This window comes from Manis javanica, chromosome 8, assembly GCF_040802235.1.
Source record: "Manis javanica isolate MJ-LG chromosome 8, MJ_LKY, whole genome shotgun sequence".
Taxonomy (NCBI): Eukaryota; Metazoa; Chordata; class Mammalia; order Pholidota; family Manidae; genus Manis; species Manis javanica.
Genome location: NC_133163.1, coordinates 31,399,402 through 31,417,486, shown reverse-complemented (window position 1 = coordinate 31,417,486; position 18,085 = coordinate 31,399,402). Strand labels below are relative to the sequence as shown.

The window sequence follows — 18,085 nt, the reverse complement described above, 5'->3', positions numbered from 1 at the left end:
GGGCAAGTGCCTGGGCTGCAGAGGTCTGGGCCCCAGGGTATCTAGTGGACGGGGTACCCTGGTTGTTTTAGGCTGGCTGCACCCACTGCTGCTGCTTCCCCAGGCTGTGAGCAGTTTTGAAGGTGATTTCCAGGACAACTTTAATCTTAGCAGCTCTTTGGTTAACCTGAAAGCATCTATGATAACAACAAGCAAGCAAACCGTGTGAACCTTAGGATTGTGCTACAGGTTCTCCTGAACACCATAAGCCTGCCAAGCTTACCATTGTAATTTTTATGAGTAGTTTCTGTGCCCTCTGCTGTCTTGGCTTCTGGGCTTAGGCTATAAGTAAAAGGACCTGAGTCTTTCTGGTTTACAGAGGAGTCCATCATGTTTTGTCTTTTTGAGGCTCACTAGAGATCAGTGATATATTCAAAGCAAGCAATAGCCCCATCTTATAGATGAGGAAACAGAGGCAGAGATGAGGTAAGTGGTTTTGCTGAGCTCAGAGCCATGGCTTAAGGGCAGTCAGTATTCTTCCTCTTGGAGGATCATTCTGTACAGGATATGATACTCCTGATATCACATTCAGCAGAACATAGTCACCCAGCTTTTGATGTCCTGAGTTACAGAGGTTGGAAAGGCCAGACCCGGCCCTTGAGGGGCTGACTGTAGCTCCTGGTGTCTCCCTTTATCACATGCTGTTGGGGTAGCAGCACTAATCCCAAGAAAGAAAAATCAGAAGGATAAGTCCAGATTTTTATGACTCCTCCTTCCCCTGTGTTTTGGAGGGGAAAGCTAGTTGTTGGAGGAAGAGAAGGGTTGTACAAAGAGAAGCTTGCACACCGTGGAGAACTCCACGGCTGAGAGAGACCTTAGACCCTTTCTAGGTGTGGAAGTGGAAGCCAGAGAGTCTTCCTTGCCAGCCAGATGTTGGTGACGATAGTGGGAATAACTCGTAGTTCCAGGCACTTGCCTTTCCTTACCTCTAAGTTGGAATGTTACATGTCTTGTGAACATGGTTGAGTGCTGGCTTTGAAAATGAGGTTTATTTCTAGGTATCTCTTTAACTGTATCTTTCTTCCAAAATTTTTTTGTGGTAAAATACACATAAAATTGACTTAACCATTTTTAAGTATACAGTCAATGGTATTAAGTACATTCTTAGTGTTGTACAGCCATCACCACCATCTCTCTCCATAACTCTTTTCATCTGGCAAAATTGAAACTGTTTACCCATTTAACAATAAGTCCCCACTCCTTGTTCCCTCCTCCCCCCATCAACCATCATCCTATTTTCTGTCTACTTAATCATAATTTTTAATTAGGGGAAGTGGTCACTAACATACCAAAGGAATGCCAAAGTGATGAAATGTATTCTTTTTTTTTTTTCTTTTGACTTGGTCTAAAGCCACAATCAATGACAGGTTTTATTTCTTTAAAAATATATATATTCAAAGCAGATCTTTTCTTAAAATGATCCAGATGTATAGTGTGACCCTTTCTCCATAGTAGCTGGGATCTCCCATTCTGGGCCATACCCTGGGGTTGTAGATGTTTGCTTTTCTTTGTATTATTTCTGAAGCACTAACCCTTGGTGTAGCCTTGCATGGTAACAATCCATTGACTACCCTCCATTCATCTTTTTTCTTTGCAAAGCCCGTTTCCATTACCTGCTTTGTTCTGTGCCTGATCAGGTCTTAGGCTACCTGGTAGAACTGGTCAAACTGGTCACTTAGCCCAGGTAGCTGCTTAAGCAGTAAAGGAGGAGCTAACTATTTCTTTAAAACAAAACAAAACAAAACAAAACAGGAGCTCATATGTATACATCTCCCTAATTCCATAGTGGCTCCTTCCCATAGTGTTCATGAGTTAGGCAAACATTGCTGCCTGCCTGTCAGGTGTTGGGCCCTGTGCTTACTTTTGAGGATTCCAAGTAGAGTAATTCACAGTCCCTGCATTCAAGGAACTTTGAGCCAAGTGAGATGAGACCAAAAAAAAAAAAAAAAAAAAGATGTAAAAACCTGTTAAAGGACAGAGAAGACAAGTAGTGATTTTACAGCATCTTACTATGCTGATGGACAGTGACTGTGAAGGGGTATGTGGGGGGTACTTGGTGAAGGGGGGAGCCTAGTAAACATAATGTTCTTCATGTAATTGTAGATTAATGATACCAAAAAAAAGAAAACCTGTTAAAGGTCTGTCCTCTCGCTTTCTCTCTAAATAAAAGTTTCTGCCTTGCTCTCCTAAAAAAAAAAATTCTTATAAATAACCAGGAAGACTAATAAGAACCTTAGTGTTTACATTCCTACCCTTTGTCTCTCAACTGCCTATAAAACTCCTAGACAACGCACCACCCCAGGGCTCTCTTGTCCCCTCCTGGCCTGAGCCAGGAGCACTGTCCTCTCGCTTTCTCTCTAAATAAAACCTCTGCCTTGCTCTCCTAAAAGACAAAAAACCTCTTAAAGGTGTAGTCATAGCAGGGTGCTCAAGGCACTTTGGGAGGAAGAAGAGGATAGGAACGGTATAAAGTATCAGAAAAGAATTCTTCCAGGAGCTGACCCTTGTGCTGAGCCCTGAAGGTGACTTTTCCTGGCAGGTGGAGCAATCAGGTTTATTTAAATGTCTAGTAGTTTGTTGAGGGAGAAGACTGGTTGGTCTACAGGAAGGCCTTGCTACATTAATTTTATTTTTATTTTTTTCTGTTGGAATAGGTAACTCATGTAAAAGGTCCAGCACTCAAGGAGATTAAAAGGAAATACTATACAGTGAAAAACGAATTTTCTTTCCTGTTAGCCACTCAAGTTCTCCTCCTTGAAGGAAATTGTTAGCTGCCAGTTTCTTGAACATCATTCCAGAAAGAGATTTTCTCTCTTTAAAAATATACATATATACACAAATGGTTTTCTTTATGTACTAATTTTGGAAGTCATTCCATATTAGTGCAGACTGAACTATTCTATTCTTTTTAAACCACTGTATACTCTTCTATTTTATGGGTGTGTGAGATGTATTTAACTACTTTAACCTTCCATCTTTTGCTAGTACCAATAATGTAGTATCCTGCATATATGTCACCTTATGCATGTAATTTCTGAGGACAGATTCTAGAATTAGAATTGATACATCAGAGGATATGTGCATTTTTTGACAGATATCATCACATTATGCTCCAAAGAGCTCCACATTAGTGATAAAATTCTAAATCAAAAATTCTTTACCACTTGGCCCTCTGACCCAACCCCATCTTCTAAAATCCCCACCAGAATGATCTTCCTAGATGAGTTTGGTCTTATAACTTCTTTGTTTATAATTCTTATAAGCTTCACATGGTTTTCAGGGTAAACTTTAACCTTCTTAGCCTAGCCCCATCCTCTAGCCTCTGCCAGGAATGCCATGCCTCCATTGCTCTGATCCACTTGTATTTCATAATGTCTTCTTTTCCTTCCTTTTCATTAGACACATCCTTTAGCAGTCAGCTTAGCATCACCTCCTCTGGGTAGTCTTTCCTGATTACCTCTACTCCATGCACAGAACACCTAGGCACCACCCTGATCTGGCCTCATCCATTCACTACTGAAATATTTGTTGTGCACATGCTGTGATGTAGTACAAGCAGGTGTCATTCTCAGTGATCCTCTGTTGCCTTGGGGGGATGATGATACCGGGTAGGATTATCTGCCGTGTCTGCATCTAAAATGGCAGCTCCAAAGGGTCCATTGCTAACTGGCTGGTGACCATGGGCATATCCCTTAACTTCTGGTTTTGGCATCCAAATGAGGAGTGAAGCCTGATGACCCCAAGGTCCCTGCAGCTCAGCTCTTAATAATCACAACAGCAATGGCAGCCAGTGTTTACCAAGGACTTACAAAGTGCTAGCCACTGTGCTAAGTGCTTTGTCTGATCTGAGTCCTTACATCAACCCACCGAGACAGTATAGTTACTGTCCCTTTTTTACAGATGAAGAAACTGAGGCTACGAGTAATTTGGCCACAAGATCGTAATAGAAGAAACAGATTTGAATTTTGGCATCGTGACTCTTATGTATACACTTCCCACATATTTACATACACACAGTTTTGTATACTGTTTTTTACCCCTGACTCTACCCCTAGACTTTTCCATGAACCGTTCCTGTTCTACAGCTGTAAAGGCTCAAGGAGTCTGGTTAAAGCTGTGGACAGAAGATTGCTACAGTGCCAACTATGTAGAAGTAGTGGGTAAGGACCCAGGGGCTAGCTGTGTTCTTGAACCCTTGGCTCATGCTTTATTAAAACCCTGATAGCTGCTTTTCCTTTTGACCAAAACACCTCTTTTTGCTATTTGCAGAGGCTTTAGAAGGTGAGCATAGGCCTGAGTCAAGGCTTCAGACATGGATTAAAGTCAGTTCTAGTTAATATCCCTGGCAGAGTCTTAGGGGCATTCTTTCTTAGGGTTGCAGATGGCAGGCTCCCTTATCTATTTACATAAAGCCTTATTAATGGAGAAGGTGTGATGGAATTAAAATAAAGGAGGTGTAATCTTATTTGGAATATCTGTTATAAACTAGGATAAATGAAATCAAATGAGTTAACTAAAATATGATAGGCCCATATCATAATGTATAATCAACCCAGCTGCTTCCCTGAAGGCATATAGAAAATATCCTTAAAAGTCTTCAGCCTTGATTTTTTTTTTTTTTTTTTAAGATGCTGGTTCCTACTCTTCCAAAGTCTTTGTTTGAACGGGAGTGGGTGGTGGGGCTAATTAACAGTTACAGCCTGCCCTCCCTGCAGTCATTGTCAGGTCCTGCCAACAAGTGTGGCCTCTGGGGTCACAGGTGTGTTGGGTGAGCCTTGATTAATTAGTCCATTTTTGAGATTCATGGTTGTCAAGTCAGAGTCAGATCCTCAGGGGCTCGTCCAGCCTTTGGCGGTTGAGCAGGCCAAGCCAGGGGCCCTTGGCTCCTGCTGCTGCATTCCTTCCGTAGGCGGTACATTTCTCCCTTTAAGACATGTGTTCTCTATTTTTTTTTTCTTTTGGTTAGTTGAACTTGCTTTGAGTCCAAGTGGCAAAGGCAAAGCTAAACTCCAGTGTAGCAGCTCTGTGTCAACAGCTGCTCTCTCTTCCTCTCTGCTGGTACAGTAGAGCTGGGCAGTTTCTACAAGCTCTCCTGCACCCAACGGATCTCCAGGTGAGCCAAATAATGTCTCCTTTTCTTCCTGTAAGGGTCTGGCTCCCCAGTGTTGTCTGCTGACGCTGATGGCAGCTTGCTGCAGGCGTTGACATTTCCCCAGGGAGGAGTTGAAAAGCCACTTACATGCTTCTCTCTTCTCCTGGCAGCAGGAATTCAGTTGCTAGAATTCTTTCAACTTTGTATGTGATTATGGCTTCCTTACCAAAGTTCCTACTTGTAACTGACTTGTGCCTGAAGTTAGTTATGGTTAAAGTTTTACTTATGTCCTTGTTTTTTATTTGCTTTTTATAGGTGAATCTACCCCTGGCTGACTTTAGAATTCTTACATCTGGCTTTTAAATTTTTTTCTTTTAAAAAGAACTTGGACGGATAAAAGATGTGCCATGGCAGGATAGCACCAAAGAGCACCTCAGTGTTTGCCGTGGCCTCCGTGGGACATGGAGTCTTCCTTCCACTGGTGATCCTTGGTACCCTCCTTGGAGACGGACTTGCCTCAGGTAAGTTCTAGCCTGCATTCTGTGGGTGCAAGGGAAAAGACTCAATACCACTGTTTCTCTTAAGGGCTGGGACAGGGACTCTTTAACTAGTGGGCAGTTGCAGGGAGAGCAGAGGGTGGGGGGATTTTGTGCTGTGGTATAGTAGGGAGCCTGTCCTGGGGGAGTGGCACCAAGGGGCCTAATGAACCAGCTGGAGGAGGGGTGTAGGAACCTCTGGTGATGACATTATCACTCCTGTCCCCCCAGCGCGGTCACCAGGCAGGATGTAGGTATAGGATTCAGAGCATGATGTACAGGTCAGGGTACGACCTGTGGAATCATAATGGCTGTGTTCAGATCCCAGTCCTTACTACCTGCTGATTCTGTGACCCTGAGCAAGTCTCTTTACTTCTGTAAGCTTCAGTTTCCTCAGCTGCAGAATTTGATAGGAGTGTACCTACCTTGTAAGGTGGTTGTGAAAATTAAGGTAATACAATAAGCACTTAATGATTATTAGCTCTTTATGTTTGTTTCTTGTCTTTCTGTTCTTTTTCTCAGAATTAGTACAGAGTTGAGATGTAATTTAATGAAAGTAGGACCTAGTCACGGACACTATAAATCTTGTGAACTTGGACAAGCCACTTAACCATTTTGTGGCTCAGTTTCTCCATCTGTCAAATGAAGGGGTTGACTTGCATAAACCTTTAAGGTCTCATCCACCTCCTCATCTATACTTTCATGATCCTAAGGACTTTCTGGTTGAAGGTGGTGAGCTGGAAGAGCCCTAGCGGGTGCTAGAAATACATCCATAAGCCCTTTTTAGTTTTATGGTCCTTGTTACCTTCAGCAATGCTGGGAAGACCCTTCTGGGTTGTCCTTATATGATCCTCTAGAGCAGACATTTGAGTGTACCATAGGCTTTGGGTAATGGCATAGGACCTCCCCATGTATCTGAAAGTACTGGTGGGGATTTCATTCAGTTATGACTGGGCTCAGCAATAGTGGCACCCTTAGCAGACTTCATTAGACATGCATATATGGTAGTTTTCTTTGGACATTGTTCCCTGGAAAGGATCTCAGCTAGTCTGAAAGGGGGCTAGGGTGGGGGGCATTGACAGTGTGGTTTGTAGAGTCCCCATAGCTCATGGCTATCCCTTTCATTCCCTTTTTGTCAATTCCCAACCACCCACTTACCCAGCACATGACATATAATGGTGCATTCTCATTTAACCTTATTTTTTTCTTCTGAATTGTTGAAACAATTACTCATTTTTTTGTCCCATCCTAGCCTTCCCTGCCACCCACATATATGAAATAATATTTCATAATATGAAATATCATATGAAGCTCATATTTCAGTGTCCATAAATAAAGTTTTATTAGAACACAGCAATGTTCATTCATTTATATATTGTCTGCTTTTGTGCTATAATAGCACAGGTGAGTAGTTGTGATATAGACTGTGTGGCCCTCAAAGCCTAAATATTCAGAGTTTGAAATATTTGTCCCTTTTTGAAAAGGTTTGCCACCAGCCCTCAGCCTAAAACAGGCAGTGCTCAGTGAGTATGCACATAAGTAGAATGAGTGTGCACATAAGTCAGAGCAAGAAGCAATGAAGGACTGATCACTGTCTAGAACTTCAGAGGTCATGTGCTTGCCCAGAGTCTTAGGGCCAGCTAATGATGGGGCCACGACCAGAACCTGACCTGGTGCATTACCACAACTGTCTTTCTCCGAGGCTTTGCCTGAGAAGCTGTCCCTGTGTGTTACCTGGCAGTATTAGGGCAGAACTTCTGCCTCCAGCGTCTGAAGTCTTTAGCTTCTTTAGTTTCATTAAGCCATCCTACCTACACCTACCCTGCTTTTTATAGGTTCCACCCCTGCCTCCTCCCATTCCCCAAATACCCACACCTTTCCAACTTTGAATCCAAGGTCTGAGATCAATTATTAGGGACTGATGGTTCCAGACTGGCTGGATAAAGGGATTATTATTCACCAGTGTGAAAAAATGTGTCTGTAGTGTGGGTAGACCACAGTATATATCATACCAGGATGGGAAAATTGGCTCTGTTGTTTTTTCCCAACCCCAACCCCATCTGCAAAGAATCCTCCCCCTATAGCCACCCCTACTCCCCATAAAACGTACTGGCAGAGAGCAGGGTGCAGGCAGGGGAAGGGGTTTCACCATTACTTGATCCAGTGCACCAAGTTGCTGCCAATGTTTTCCCCTTTCTCTGGAGTAGCTTCTGGGGGAAGCAGACACCCACTTTTTGGTTTGAAACCCAGAGCACACCTGTATGGCTATGCCTGCCATGAGCAGTGTGCCAAGCAAGCTTGCCAAGAAATCAAGACTCTCAGATACTCTGAAGTTGAGGAAAGGCAATGCAGTTCAGGCATTCTTCCTCTTCTGGTGTTCCTTACCTGCTCCCATAGCTGCCCTAGAACACTCATTGCAGAGGCATCTTAAAACAAGGTGCTTGTAAAATACACAGCCTTGTTACTCAATGGGCTGTAGATAGATCCTGACTATGCTTGTGTGTACATGTACATTCATGACTGTGAGAATCCCACTGGACATAGGTAAGTGGGTATTCTGTGGGGGTAATTCATCTACATATCTCTGATCATAAATACCACAGTCACCCCTAGTCTTGGTTATAATCACTCAGATTTAGAAAAGGAGAGTTCTGTATGAAGAGGCATTTGAGAGTCCTGGGGTAGGATTATACCATGTTTGGGTTTCAGTTTTCCATTCTGGTTTCTCCTATCCACAGTTTGGGATGTGGAGTAATAAAGGGGAAGATGTTAGAGAGGTATTGGGGTCCTGCTTCCCCCATGGCCATTCCTTTAGCAGAGATGGGGAAGTTATTGGAAGTTTCCTTTTTAGGAGTGGCAATGAAGTATATCTCATTTCTCACACTCCATCACACCATGCAGGGGGAAGACCAGAATTAAAAATAAAATCTATGCTTATACTACCCAGCTTGCCTTTCTTCTTGGGCTAGAGATGAAATTAGAGTCCCAACTGTGTCTCCCAATCCCACAACTCCTCATCTTAAGAAACTTGCTGTATGACTTTAGGCAAATAGCTTCTCTTGGTGTCCCCTATAGAACACCCTGAATGACAATGACGTTAGGTCAGTGTTGTGTAGATTAATAAGAATGATTGGAGGGCATTTGGCATGTAAAATCTGTGCTGTAATTCCCAGATAATAACAAGAGTTGGCATGTGACCTACTGTTGAGTCATGCTGGGCAGGAGACTGTATGCAGATGACGTTCTTTGCTGTCTTTAAAAAACAAAATCGGAGATGCAAAGTTACTTTCAGGTTGCTGGTAAGGGACTGGGAGGATGTTTCAAACTTGGCCAGTTGAGGAAGGATTGGTTACTTCAGGAAAACTCCTTTGCCTCCCAGAAATCTCATGTTTGCATAGTTTGGTGGTTTCAAGCCAGCTGTCTTGCTGAGTCATATAAAAAGCTTTTGATTTTTCATTCTTCCCCTCTCCTGAGCATATTTACTGAAAAAATCAGTATTTTACTTGTTTCTGGTTTTTTTTCCCCTTACAGTGTTGCCATGACACTTTAGGCCATGTTAAAAACATCAAACAGGCACTTAGAGCAATTTTTAAATAGCAGGGAAGGTAGCCACCTGCATTTCTCTGTGGTAGAGTGAGAAATCCAGGCAGTTAGTGTTCACTGAAGATGGAAGATGTTGAGAACCTTGGAGATGACTCGCTTTGGCCTTTAGCATTGCTATGGCAGAGAGATGTTGGCAGGTGGCCCTGGCTCACCTCACCATCTCTGAAGAGATCTGGAGTCAGAGGTAATGTACACTGAGCTGAGAGGAGAGGGCGGGTGGGAAACCTGTGTCTACAGTGCATCATTTACATGTCAAGCCCTGTGTTACCATCCCATTTAAATCTCTCAGAACACCTGTGAGCCAGGTGGTCATGTAACAGTTTTATAAGTGAGAAACTGAGGCAGAGAGAGGTTAGATAACTCACTTACAGACAGACAGTTGTGGGTGGTGAAGCGAGCGGGGATTTGTGCCCATTCTGTCTGTCTCTGTTGCCTGTGCTCAGCTGAGAACCATACTACCGTGCTGAGTGTCAGGCTTCTCTTGAGACCTAATCTCGTGTTGCCCTATTGGAGTACTCAGATCAGCCTTTAGAGGATTATTATTGCAGAGGAGGAAAGACACCATCTGTGTTTTCTCCTTTGGATGAAGGATACAGGAGTCATCTCTAGGTCACCCTGCTTCCCTCTGTGGTTGTTTCTGGTCTCATCCTCAGTGGCCTGTGGTTGTCTGGTTCCCATTTTAGGCACAGGGTTTGCCAGGGCAGTTCTATTCTTGGAAAGGAACAATAGGGACCAAAGCAAATTGTTTGCTAAATGAGGACGTAGTTCCCAAAACATCCGCAGAGCATCTTCCTGTCAGCTGCAAACCCTGCTGATGAAATGATGTAATCTCTCCATGGTGTAATTACCTGTGACTATAAAAAGACTTGAGGATTGTGGGAGGAGGCAGGATGGGCCATTATGAGGCTTGTTGAACTCTGGCGTCATGAAAAGACATTGAGAAATTACCCTCTGTAGGCTAATTGTTGTGCCATGTTTAGAACATTGCAGACACATTGTACTATCCTTGCTCTGTAACTTTCAAATAAAAGAAACCAGAAGTCCACCAAACTGAACACCTAACTGGATCTCAGTTGGTGTAAAGCTCTCATTAAACACAGATTTGGTTGCTTGCCAACCAAAGGTGCCCCACTGCCCAAGCCTAATTTGCCATCTTAAGAGTTTATCCTTCTTACCTACTCAACTCTTTCTATAAAAGGGGGTCATGGGGTGCTAATTAAAAACAACAACTACAGTTAGCACTCAGTCTTTACTTATTCTAGGTAGGTTTGCAGATGAACTCTTTTTACCACCTCCTACCCACAGAAGATCTTTTCATCTGCATCACACAGGAATGTAGACTGTAGAAGGTGTAAGCAGCCCTCCCATTCTAGTGGCTTGTGCTGGTGTGGCTAGTCGCCAGCACTGAGGTCAAATCAGGAGTGACTTTGGCCTGTGTCCTGTTTAGCTTTGGGGCCCAGAGGGAGAGCAGCATTTAGAGATAACCTTTCCATGGTATGGTGTGAATGAGAGGGGTGCTGGCTACTGATTTCTCCTAGCCCTGTTCACCTACCTCACCTTAAGCTGACCTACCTAACATATGAAATCTGAACTCACTGAGGATGGAAAAAGGTATTTCATGCAACTAATAGGGAGAAAAAAGTAGGAGTTGCAGCACTTGTATCAGACAAAATAGACTTCAAAACAAATAAAGTCACAAGAGACAAAGAAGGACATTACATAATGATAAATGGGTCAATCCAACAAGAAGATATAACCATGATAAATATCTATGTACCCAACACAGGAGCACCTACATATGTGAAAAAAAAATTCTAGCAGAATTAAAAGGGGAAGTAGAATGCAATGCATTCATTCTAGGAGACTTCAACACTCCACTCACTCCAAAGGACAGATCAACCAGACGGAAAATAAGTAAGTAGACAGAGGCACTGAACAACACATTAGAATAGATGGACCTAACAGACATCCACAGAAACTCTACACCCAAAAGCAGCAGAATACACATTCTTCTCAAGTGCACGTGAAACATTTTCCAGAACAGATCATCTACTAGGCCACAAAAAGAGCCTCAGTAAATTCAAAAAGATTGAAATTATACCAACCAGCTTCTCAGATCACAAAGATATGAAACTAGAAATAAATTATGCAAAGAAAATGAAAAATTCCACAAACACATGGAGGCTTCACAACATGCTCCTGAATAACCAGTGGATCAATGACCAAATAAAAACAGATCAAGCAAGACACGGAGACAAATGACAACAGTAATTCAACACCACAAAATCTGTGGGATGCAGCGAAGGCCATGCTAAGAGGAGAGTATGTCGCAATACAGGCCTACCTCAGGAAAGAAGAACAATCCCATATGAGCAGTCTAAACTCACAATTAATGAAACTAGAAAAAAAAGAACATTGAGGCTCAAAGTCAGTAGAAGGAGGAACATAATAAAGATTAGAGCAGAAATAAATAAAATCAAGAAGAATAAAACTAAAATCAATAAAAGCAAGAGCTGGTTCTTTGAATAAATAAACAAAATAGATAACCCCCTAGCTAGACTTATCAAGAAAAAAAGAGAGTCTACACACATAAACAGAATCAGAAATGAGAAAGGAAAAATCACTATGGACACCACAGAAATACAAAGAATTATTAGAGAATACTATGAAAAATAATATGCTAACAAACTGGATAACCTAGAAGAAATGGAAACTTTCTAGAAAAATACAACCTTCCAAGGCTGACCCAGAAAGAAACAGAAAATCTGAACAGACCAATAACCAGCAATGAAATTGAATTGGTAATCAAAAAATGACATAAGAACAAAACCCCTGGACCAGATAGCTTCACCATTGAATTTTATCGAACATTTAGTGAAGACCTAATACCCATCCTTCTTAAAGTTTTCCAAAAAGTAGAAGAGGGAATACTTCCAAACTCATTCTTTGAGGCCAACATCACTCTAATACCAAAACCAGGCAAAGACACCACAAAAAAAGAAAATTACAGACTAATATCCCTGATGAACATAGATGCAAAAATACTCAACAAAATATTAAACCGAATTCAAAAATACATCAAGAGAATCATCCACCATGATCAAGTAGGATTTATTTCAGGGATGCAAGTATGGTACAATGTTAGAAATTCCATCAACATCATCTACCACATCAACAAAAAGGACAAAAACCACATCATCATTTCCATAGATGCTGAAAAAGCATTCGACAAAATTCAACATCCATTCATGATAAAAACTCAACAAAATGGGTACAGAGGGCAAGTACCTCAACATAATAAAGGCCATATGTGACAAACCCACAGCCAACATCATACTTAACAGTGAGAAGCTGAAAGCCTTTACTTTAAGATTGGGAACAAGACAAGGATGCCCACTCTCCCTACTTTTATTCAACATAGTTCTGGAGGTCCTCACCCTGGCAATCAGACAGCACAAAGAAATAAAAGGCATCCAGATTGATAAAGAAGAAGTTAAACTTTCACTGTTTGCAGATGACGTGATATTGTACATAAGAAATCATTAAGAATCCACTCCAAAACTACTCAGTCTAATATTTGAATTCAGCAAAGTTGCAGGATACAAAATTAATACACAGAAATCTGTTGCATTCCTGTACACTAAAGATGAACTAGCAGAAAGAGAAATCAGGAAAACAATTCTATCCACAATTGCATCAAAAAGAATAAAATACCTAGGAATAAACCTAACCAAAGAAGTGAAAGACCTATACTCTGAAAACTACAAGACACTCACGGGAGAAATTAAAGAAGACACCAATAAATGGAAACACATCCCATGCTCATGGTTAGGAAGAATTAATATTGTCAAAATGGCCATAGTGCCCAAAGCAATCTACAGATTCAATGCAATCTCTATGAAAATACCTATGGCATTCTTCAATGAACTAGAGAAAATCTTTCTAAAATTCATATGGAACCACCAAAGACCCCGAAGAGCCAAAGCAATCCTGAGAAGGAAGAATAAAGCTGGGGAAATTACGCTCCCTAACTTCAAGCTCTACTACAAAGCCACAGTAATCAAGACAATTTGGTACTAGCACAAGAATAGAAAAATAGACAAATGAAACAGACTAGAGAGCCCAGTATAAACCCAAACATATATGGTCAATTAATATACTATATAAAGGAGCCATGGACATGCAATGGGGAAATGACAGCTTCTTCAGCAACTGGTGTTGGCAAAATTGGATGGCTACATGCAAGAGAAACTGACTTATTGTTTGACTCCATGCACAAAAGTAAACTCGAAATAGATCAAAGACCTGAATGTAAGTCATGAAACCATAAAACTCTTAGAAGACAACATAGGCAAAAATCTGAATATAAACATGAGCAACTTCTTCCTGAACGCATCTCCTCGAGCAAGGAAAACACAAGCAAAAATGAACACATGGGACTACATCAAACTAAAAAGCTTCTGTATGGCAAAGGACACCATCAACAGAACAAAAAGGCACCCTACGGTATGGGAGAATATATTGGTAAACGACATATCCGACAAGCGGTTAACATCTAAAATACATAAAGAACTTACTTGCTTCAACACTCTAAAAGCAAATAATCCTGTTAAAAAATGGATGGAGGATATGAAGAGACAATTGTCCAAAGAAGAAATTCAGATGGCTAACAAACACATGAAAAGATGCTCCACATCACTAATCATCCGGGAAATATAAAACCACAATGAGATATCACCTCACACCAGTTAGGATGGCCAGCATTGAAAAGAATAAGAACAACAAATGCTTGTGAGGATGTGGAGAAAGGGGAACCCTCCTACACTGCTGGTGGGAATGTAACCTAGTTCAACCATTGTGGAAAGCAGTATGGAGATTCCTCTGAAAACTAAAAATAGAAATACCATTTGACCCGGGAATTCCGCTCCTAGGAATTTATCCAAAGAATACAAGTTCTCAAATTCAAAAAGACATTTGCACCCCTATGTTTATTGCAGCACTATTTATAATAGCCAACATATGGAAGCAACCTAAGTGTCCATCAGTAGATGAATGGATAAAGAAGATGTGGTACATATATATACACAATGGAATACTATTCAGCCATAAGAAATAAACAGATCCTACCATTTGCAACAACATGGATGGAGCTGGAGGATATTATGATCAGTGAAATAAGCCAGGTGGAGAAAGACAAGTACCAAATGATTTCCCTCATTTTTGGAGTATAATAACAACAAAGCAAAACTGATGGAACAAAACAGCCGCAGACTCACAAACTCCAAGAAGGGACTAGTGGTTACCAAAGGGGAGGTGTGTAGGAAGGCTGGTGGGGAGGGAGGGAGAAGGGAATTGAGGGGTGTTATGTTTAGTACACATGGTGTGGGTGGGTCACAGGGAGAACGGTGCATCACAGAGAAGGGACATAGTGGATCTCTGGCAACTTGATGCACTGATGGACAGTGACTGCAATGGGGTATGAGGGCAGACTTGATATAGGGGTGAATGTAGTAACCACATTGTTTTTTCATGTGAAACCTTCATAAGAGTGTATATCAATAATACCTTAACAAAGCAAATAAATAAATAAATAAAAGCAATGACCCACAAGCAAAAAAAGAAATCTGAACTCACTGGAAGGTAAGGGTGGGCCTATAACTATTATAAAAAGGATCGTCCCTAAGATTTCTTCACATAGCCATTTCCACGTATTGTCAGGTGGAATAGGATTCATTTCATGAATGCATTCAAATAGCAGATACCATTTGCAGCTCTTGTGGAACCACCAAGGTCTCTAGTACAGTTCAGTATAGTATCTAGCTGTTGTTATACTCTAACTTCATACATTCTCTTTTAGAGAGGCAGTATAACCCAATTAAAAGCAGGGGCTCTGGAGTCAGGTAGCCTGGGTTTGAATACTACCTTTATTCCCTCCTACCTGTGTTACCTTGGATAGTTTTCCTGACCTGGTGTTGATGCTTCCCTAGAATGGGGATGATAATAGTGCCTACTTTATAAGATTGTTGTAAGGATTAAATAAGATAATATGTATACACAGGGGGGCCATCAGGTGAGAAATTGGGGATCAACAGAGGTGAGGCTCAGAACCCCACCCCACCCCCGAGAGAAATCTGCTGCATCCGTGGATGTCTTATTGCCCTTGTCTAGCTTGGATTAACACATAGTCTACAGGCACACACCTGATCATCTACATTTGCTCTCTTACAACACTAAACTATGTTTTCTACCTTTATCTTGCATCTACCTACCACTTCAGCATTTTATTAAAAATAATAATAATAGAGAAATGTGGTATCCACATATAAATCAAGTATAAAAATCAAACGAATATTCATATTTGAACTGACTGTTTATAGTTCATAATGCATGATCAAAACCGAAAGTTTCTGTGATGACTGCCCTTGTACTATTCACCATGTAACTTATTCACTATGTAAGAATTTGTTCTCCATGTAAGAACTTGTTCGTTATGCTTCAGAAGATTGGAGACTGACGAAAATTAGGCCTGGGGTGGATTAATGATTATACATTGAACATTGAGTCCCCTGTACAGAATTTTATTGTTGTTAACAACCATTTGATCAATAAATAGGAGAGATGCCCTCACCAAAAAAAAAAAAAAGTACACACTTCCAATTGTAAAATAAATAAGTAACCGGGATGTAATGTATAGCATAAGGAATATAGTCAAAATATTCTAACAACTTGGTATGGTGATAGCTGGTACCTAGAATTATCATGTATATAAATGTTGAATCACTGTGTTGTACACCTGAAACTAATGTAATACTGTGTGTCAACTACCCTTCAATAAAAAATAATTAACTAAAAAAAAAAAAAAAAGATAATATGTATAAAGCACTTAGGACATGGCCTAGCATACAAAGAGGTAATTCCCAGGTTGGAAGATCAGATTGTAGCAGCAGCTGATAAAGCCTACACATCTGACGCCACAGCTAATGAGCTCAGACACACTTAGGGTTGGAAGGGGCTCCTTGTTTCTTCTGTATCTTTTGAATGCTCTCTGATTCAGCTGAATACCTACAGAGTAGGGTTAGATATATACTGCATGAGTTATTCATAGTCCTTAAGCCCCTAATTCTCAGGTACACATTTGACACCCACATAAGAAGGCCAGTAGGAGCAAGCATAGTGCCCCTCTGCGGCGTTGGCACCGGGCATCAGCTGGGTAACCTTGCAGTAAGCCCTTCCCTTTCGTGAGGCTGTCCTGCTGGCATTTCAGAGCTGGGCATCCTCAGAGCTGCTATTAGCAAATTTTGCAGTCATTTTTGAAACTCTAACATACCAAAATTGAGAATGCCAAGAGTCTGTTCTTTTAAAGACATATTTCATTAGCATCATGATGTGATTGGAGGACTACATTTTAAAAGATGCCTACGCACATCTGGGAGAATACAACGTTAGAACTAAAAAATAAGAACTCTCTTATCTTCTCTCCATTTGGTAGTCCTTTATCGTCCTCCTACTTTTCTTAGCTATATTTGACAATGTTCCTTCTTGTAAGAGCCTTTTTCTACCCAAATTGACTTGTTTACCCAGCAATGGAGATTTTTCCCTTGTTTAACACCCTTGACTTGTTAGTTTTGCCAGTAGCCAAATGTTTTAAAGTACACTTGTTTAATCATTCAGAATTCTAAGAAATAGTGCAAGGAAGATAAACAGATCCTCTAAAGAGTTCTTCTTTGCAAAACTTTTTTTTCTTTAAATTCACAAAGGTATTTTAGGCATTTGAACTCAGGAGGGAAAATGCGTTTCAGGAAGTTAGGGTTATAAAATAGTTCTCTTGTAGCCTTTATTATTCTGAGTAACAAGTGACACTTTATGAAACACAAAGGGCCTGACAATCAGTTCTTCACGTGTAGTAGACACATGTCTCCTTGGGAGAGGGTGGGGCCTGTGTGTTTATTGTCACGGGCTTGAGTTCTGACAGTTCAGCCTTGTTGACTCTGACAATGGTGGGAGGCACAAAAGAATGTCGTTGGGATTGGCACACACCAGATGAGGACTTAGTGGGTATGAGGAGCCACCTGTCAGTGTTTACTAAGCACTAGTCTTGGCATAGTGAAGTGCAGGGAGAGAGAAGCCCTAGCTGTCTCTGCTGCCCAGTCAATCTCATTACTTTGGAGGCCAGTCTGCAAAGGACCCAGTGGTGTCTTGAACTACTACATCCCCACTGAGTCTCCTGATAACCATGCATGGTTGCTCATAATAGCCAATTAATGTCCTGTGAAGTTAGCTGGTGACTTCCGTAGGTTGTGTAGCTCCTAGCTTTATCCCCTTCACACAGCAGACTTTCAGTCTCTCTGAAGTCTTCTCCTATACATGTGCCTCTCGGTTTTAGTTTTGTTCTCTGTTCTTGGCTTTGTAAGTGTTTTTCACATAAGCTCCTTGAAAGCTGGGACAAAGTCCTTTATCTGTTGCTCCTTTGCTTTAACCAGGTCAGTGATCATCATAGATGGACCCAACAAGCATATCCTGGGGGAGGTACTCAATGGGGAAGTCAGGGAGTCACTCCTGGAAGGATTGTGTAAAACCCTGTCCTGTCCTGTATGTGAGGATAAACAGGACAAGTCCACAGCCCTGTGAGCAGAAGCAGCCTGTGGGGCCTCCCCACTGATTTCTGGTGCCCTATAAGATTCTGTCCCTAGATTTCCGAGGAGTTGAGAAGCATGTGAAAGGGTCTTCATGCCTCAGGAGGTACAGGTTGTGGGGCTTTTCTGAGGGGAAAGGAGTGGGACTGGGCAGGCTTCCTGGAATAATTCACTGTACAGTG

At 41.5% G+C, this 18,085-nt stretch overlaps 1 protein-coding gene across 10 annotated transcripts in view; it reads left to right on the top strand.

Annotated features, from left to right (window-relative positions):
* The window catches only part of SUSD6 (sushi domain containing 6), a 117,650-nt gene that overhangs the window by 58,486 nt on the left and 41,079 nt on the right, over nt 1–18,085 (top strand). For 5 of the 10 annotated variants that reach the window (XM_017654815.3, XM_017654818.3, XM_017654817.3 and 2 more), the window contains exon 2: nt 5,514–5,652. In XM_017654815.3, the coding sequence (XP_017510304.2) occupies nt 5,532–5,652 (121 nt within the window). In that variant the 5' untranslated portion in view covers nt 5,514–5,531. Of the gene's footprint in view, nt 1–5,005; nt 5,153–5,446; nt 5,653–18,085 lie in introns of all 10 variants that reach the window. The other 5 variants (XM_037000741.2, XM_017654812.3, XM_037000699.2 and 2 more) reach the window with 3 other exon arrangements.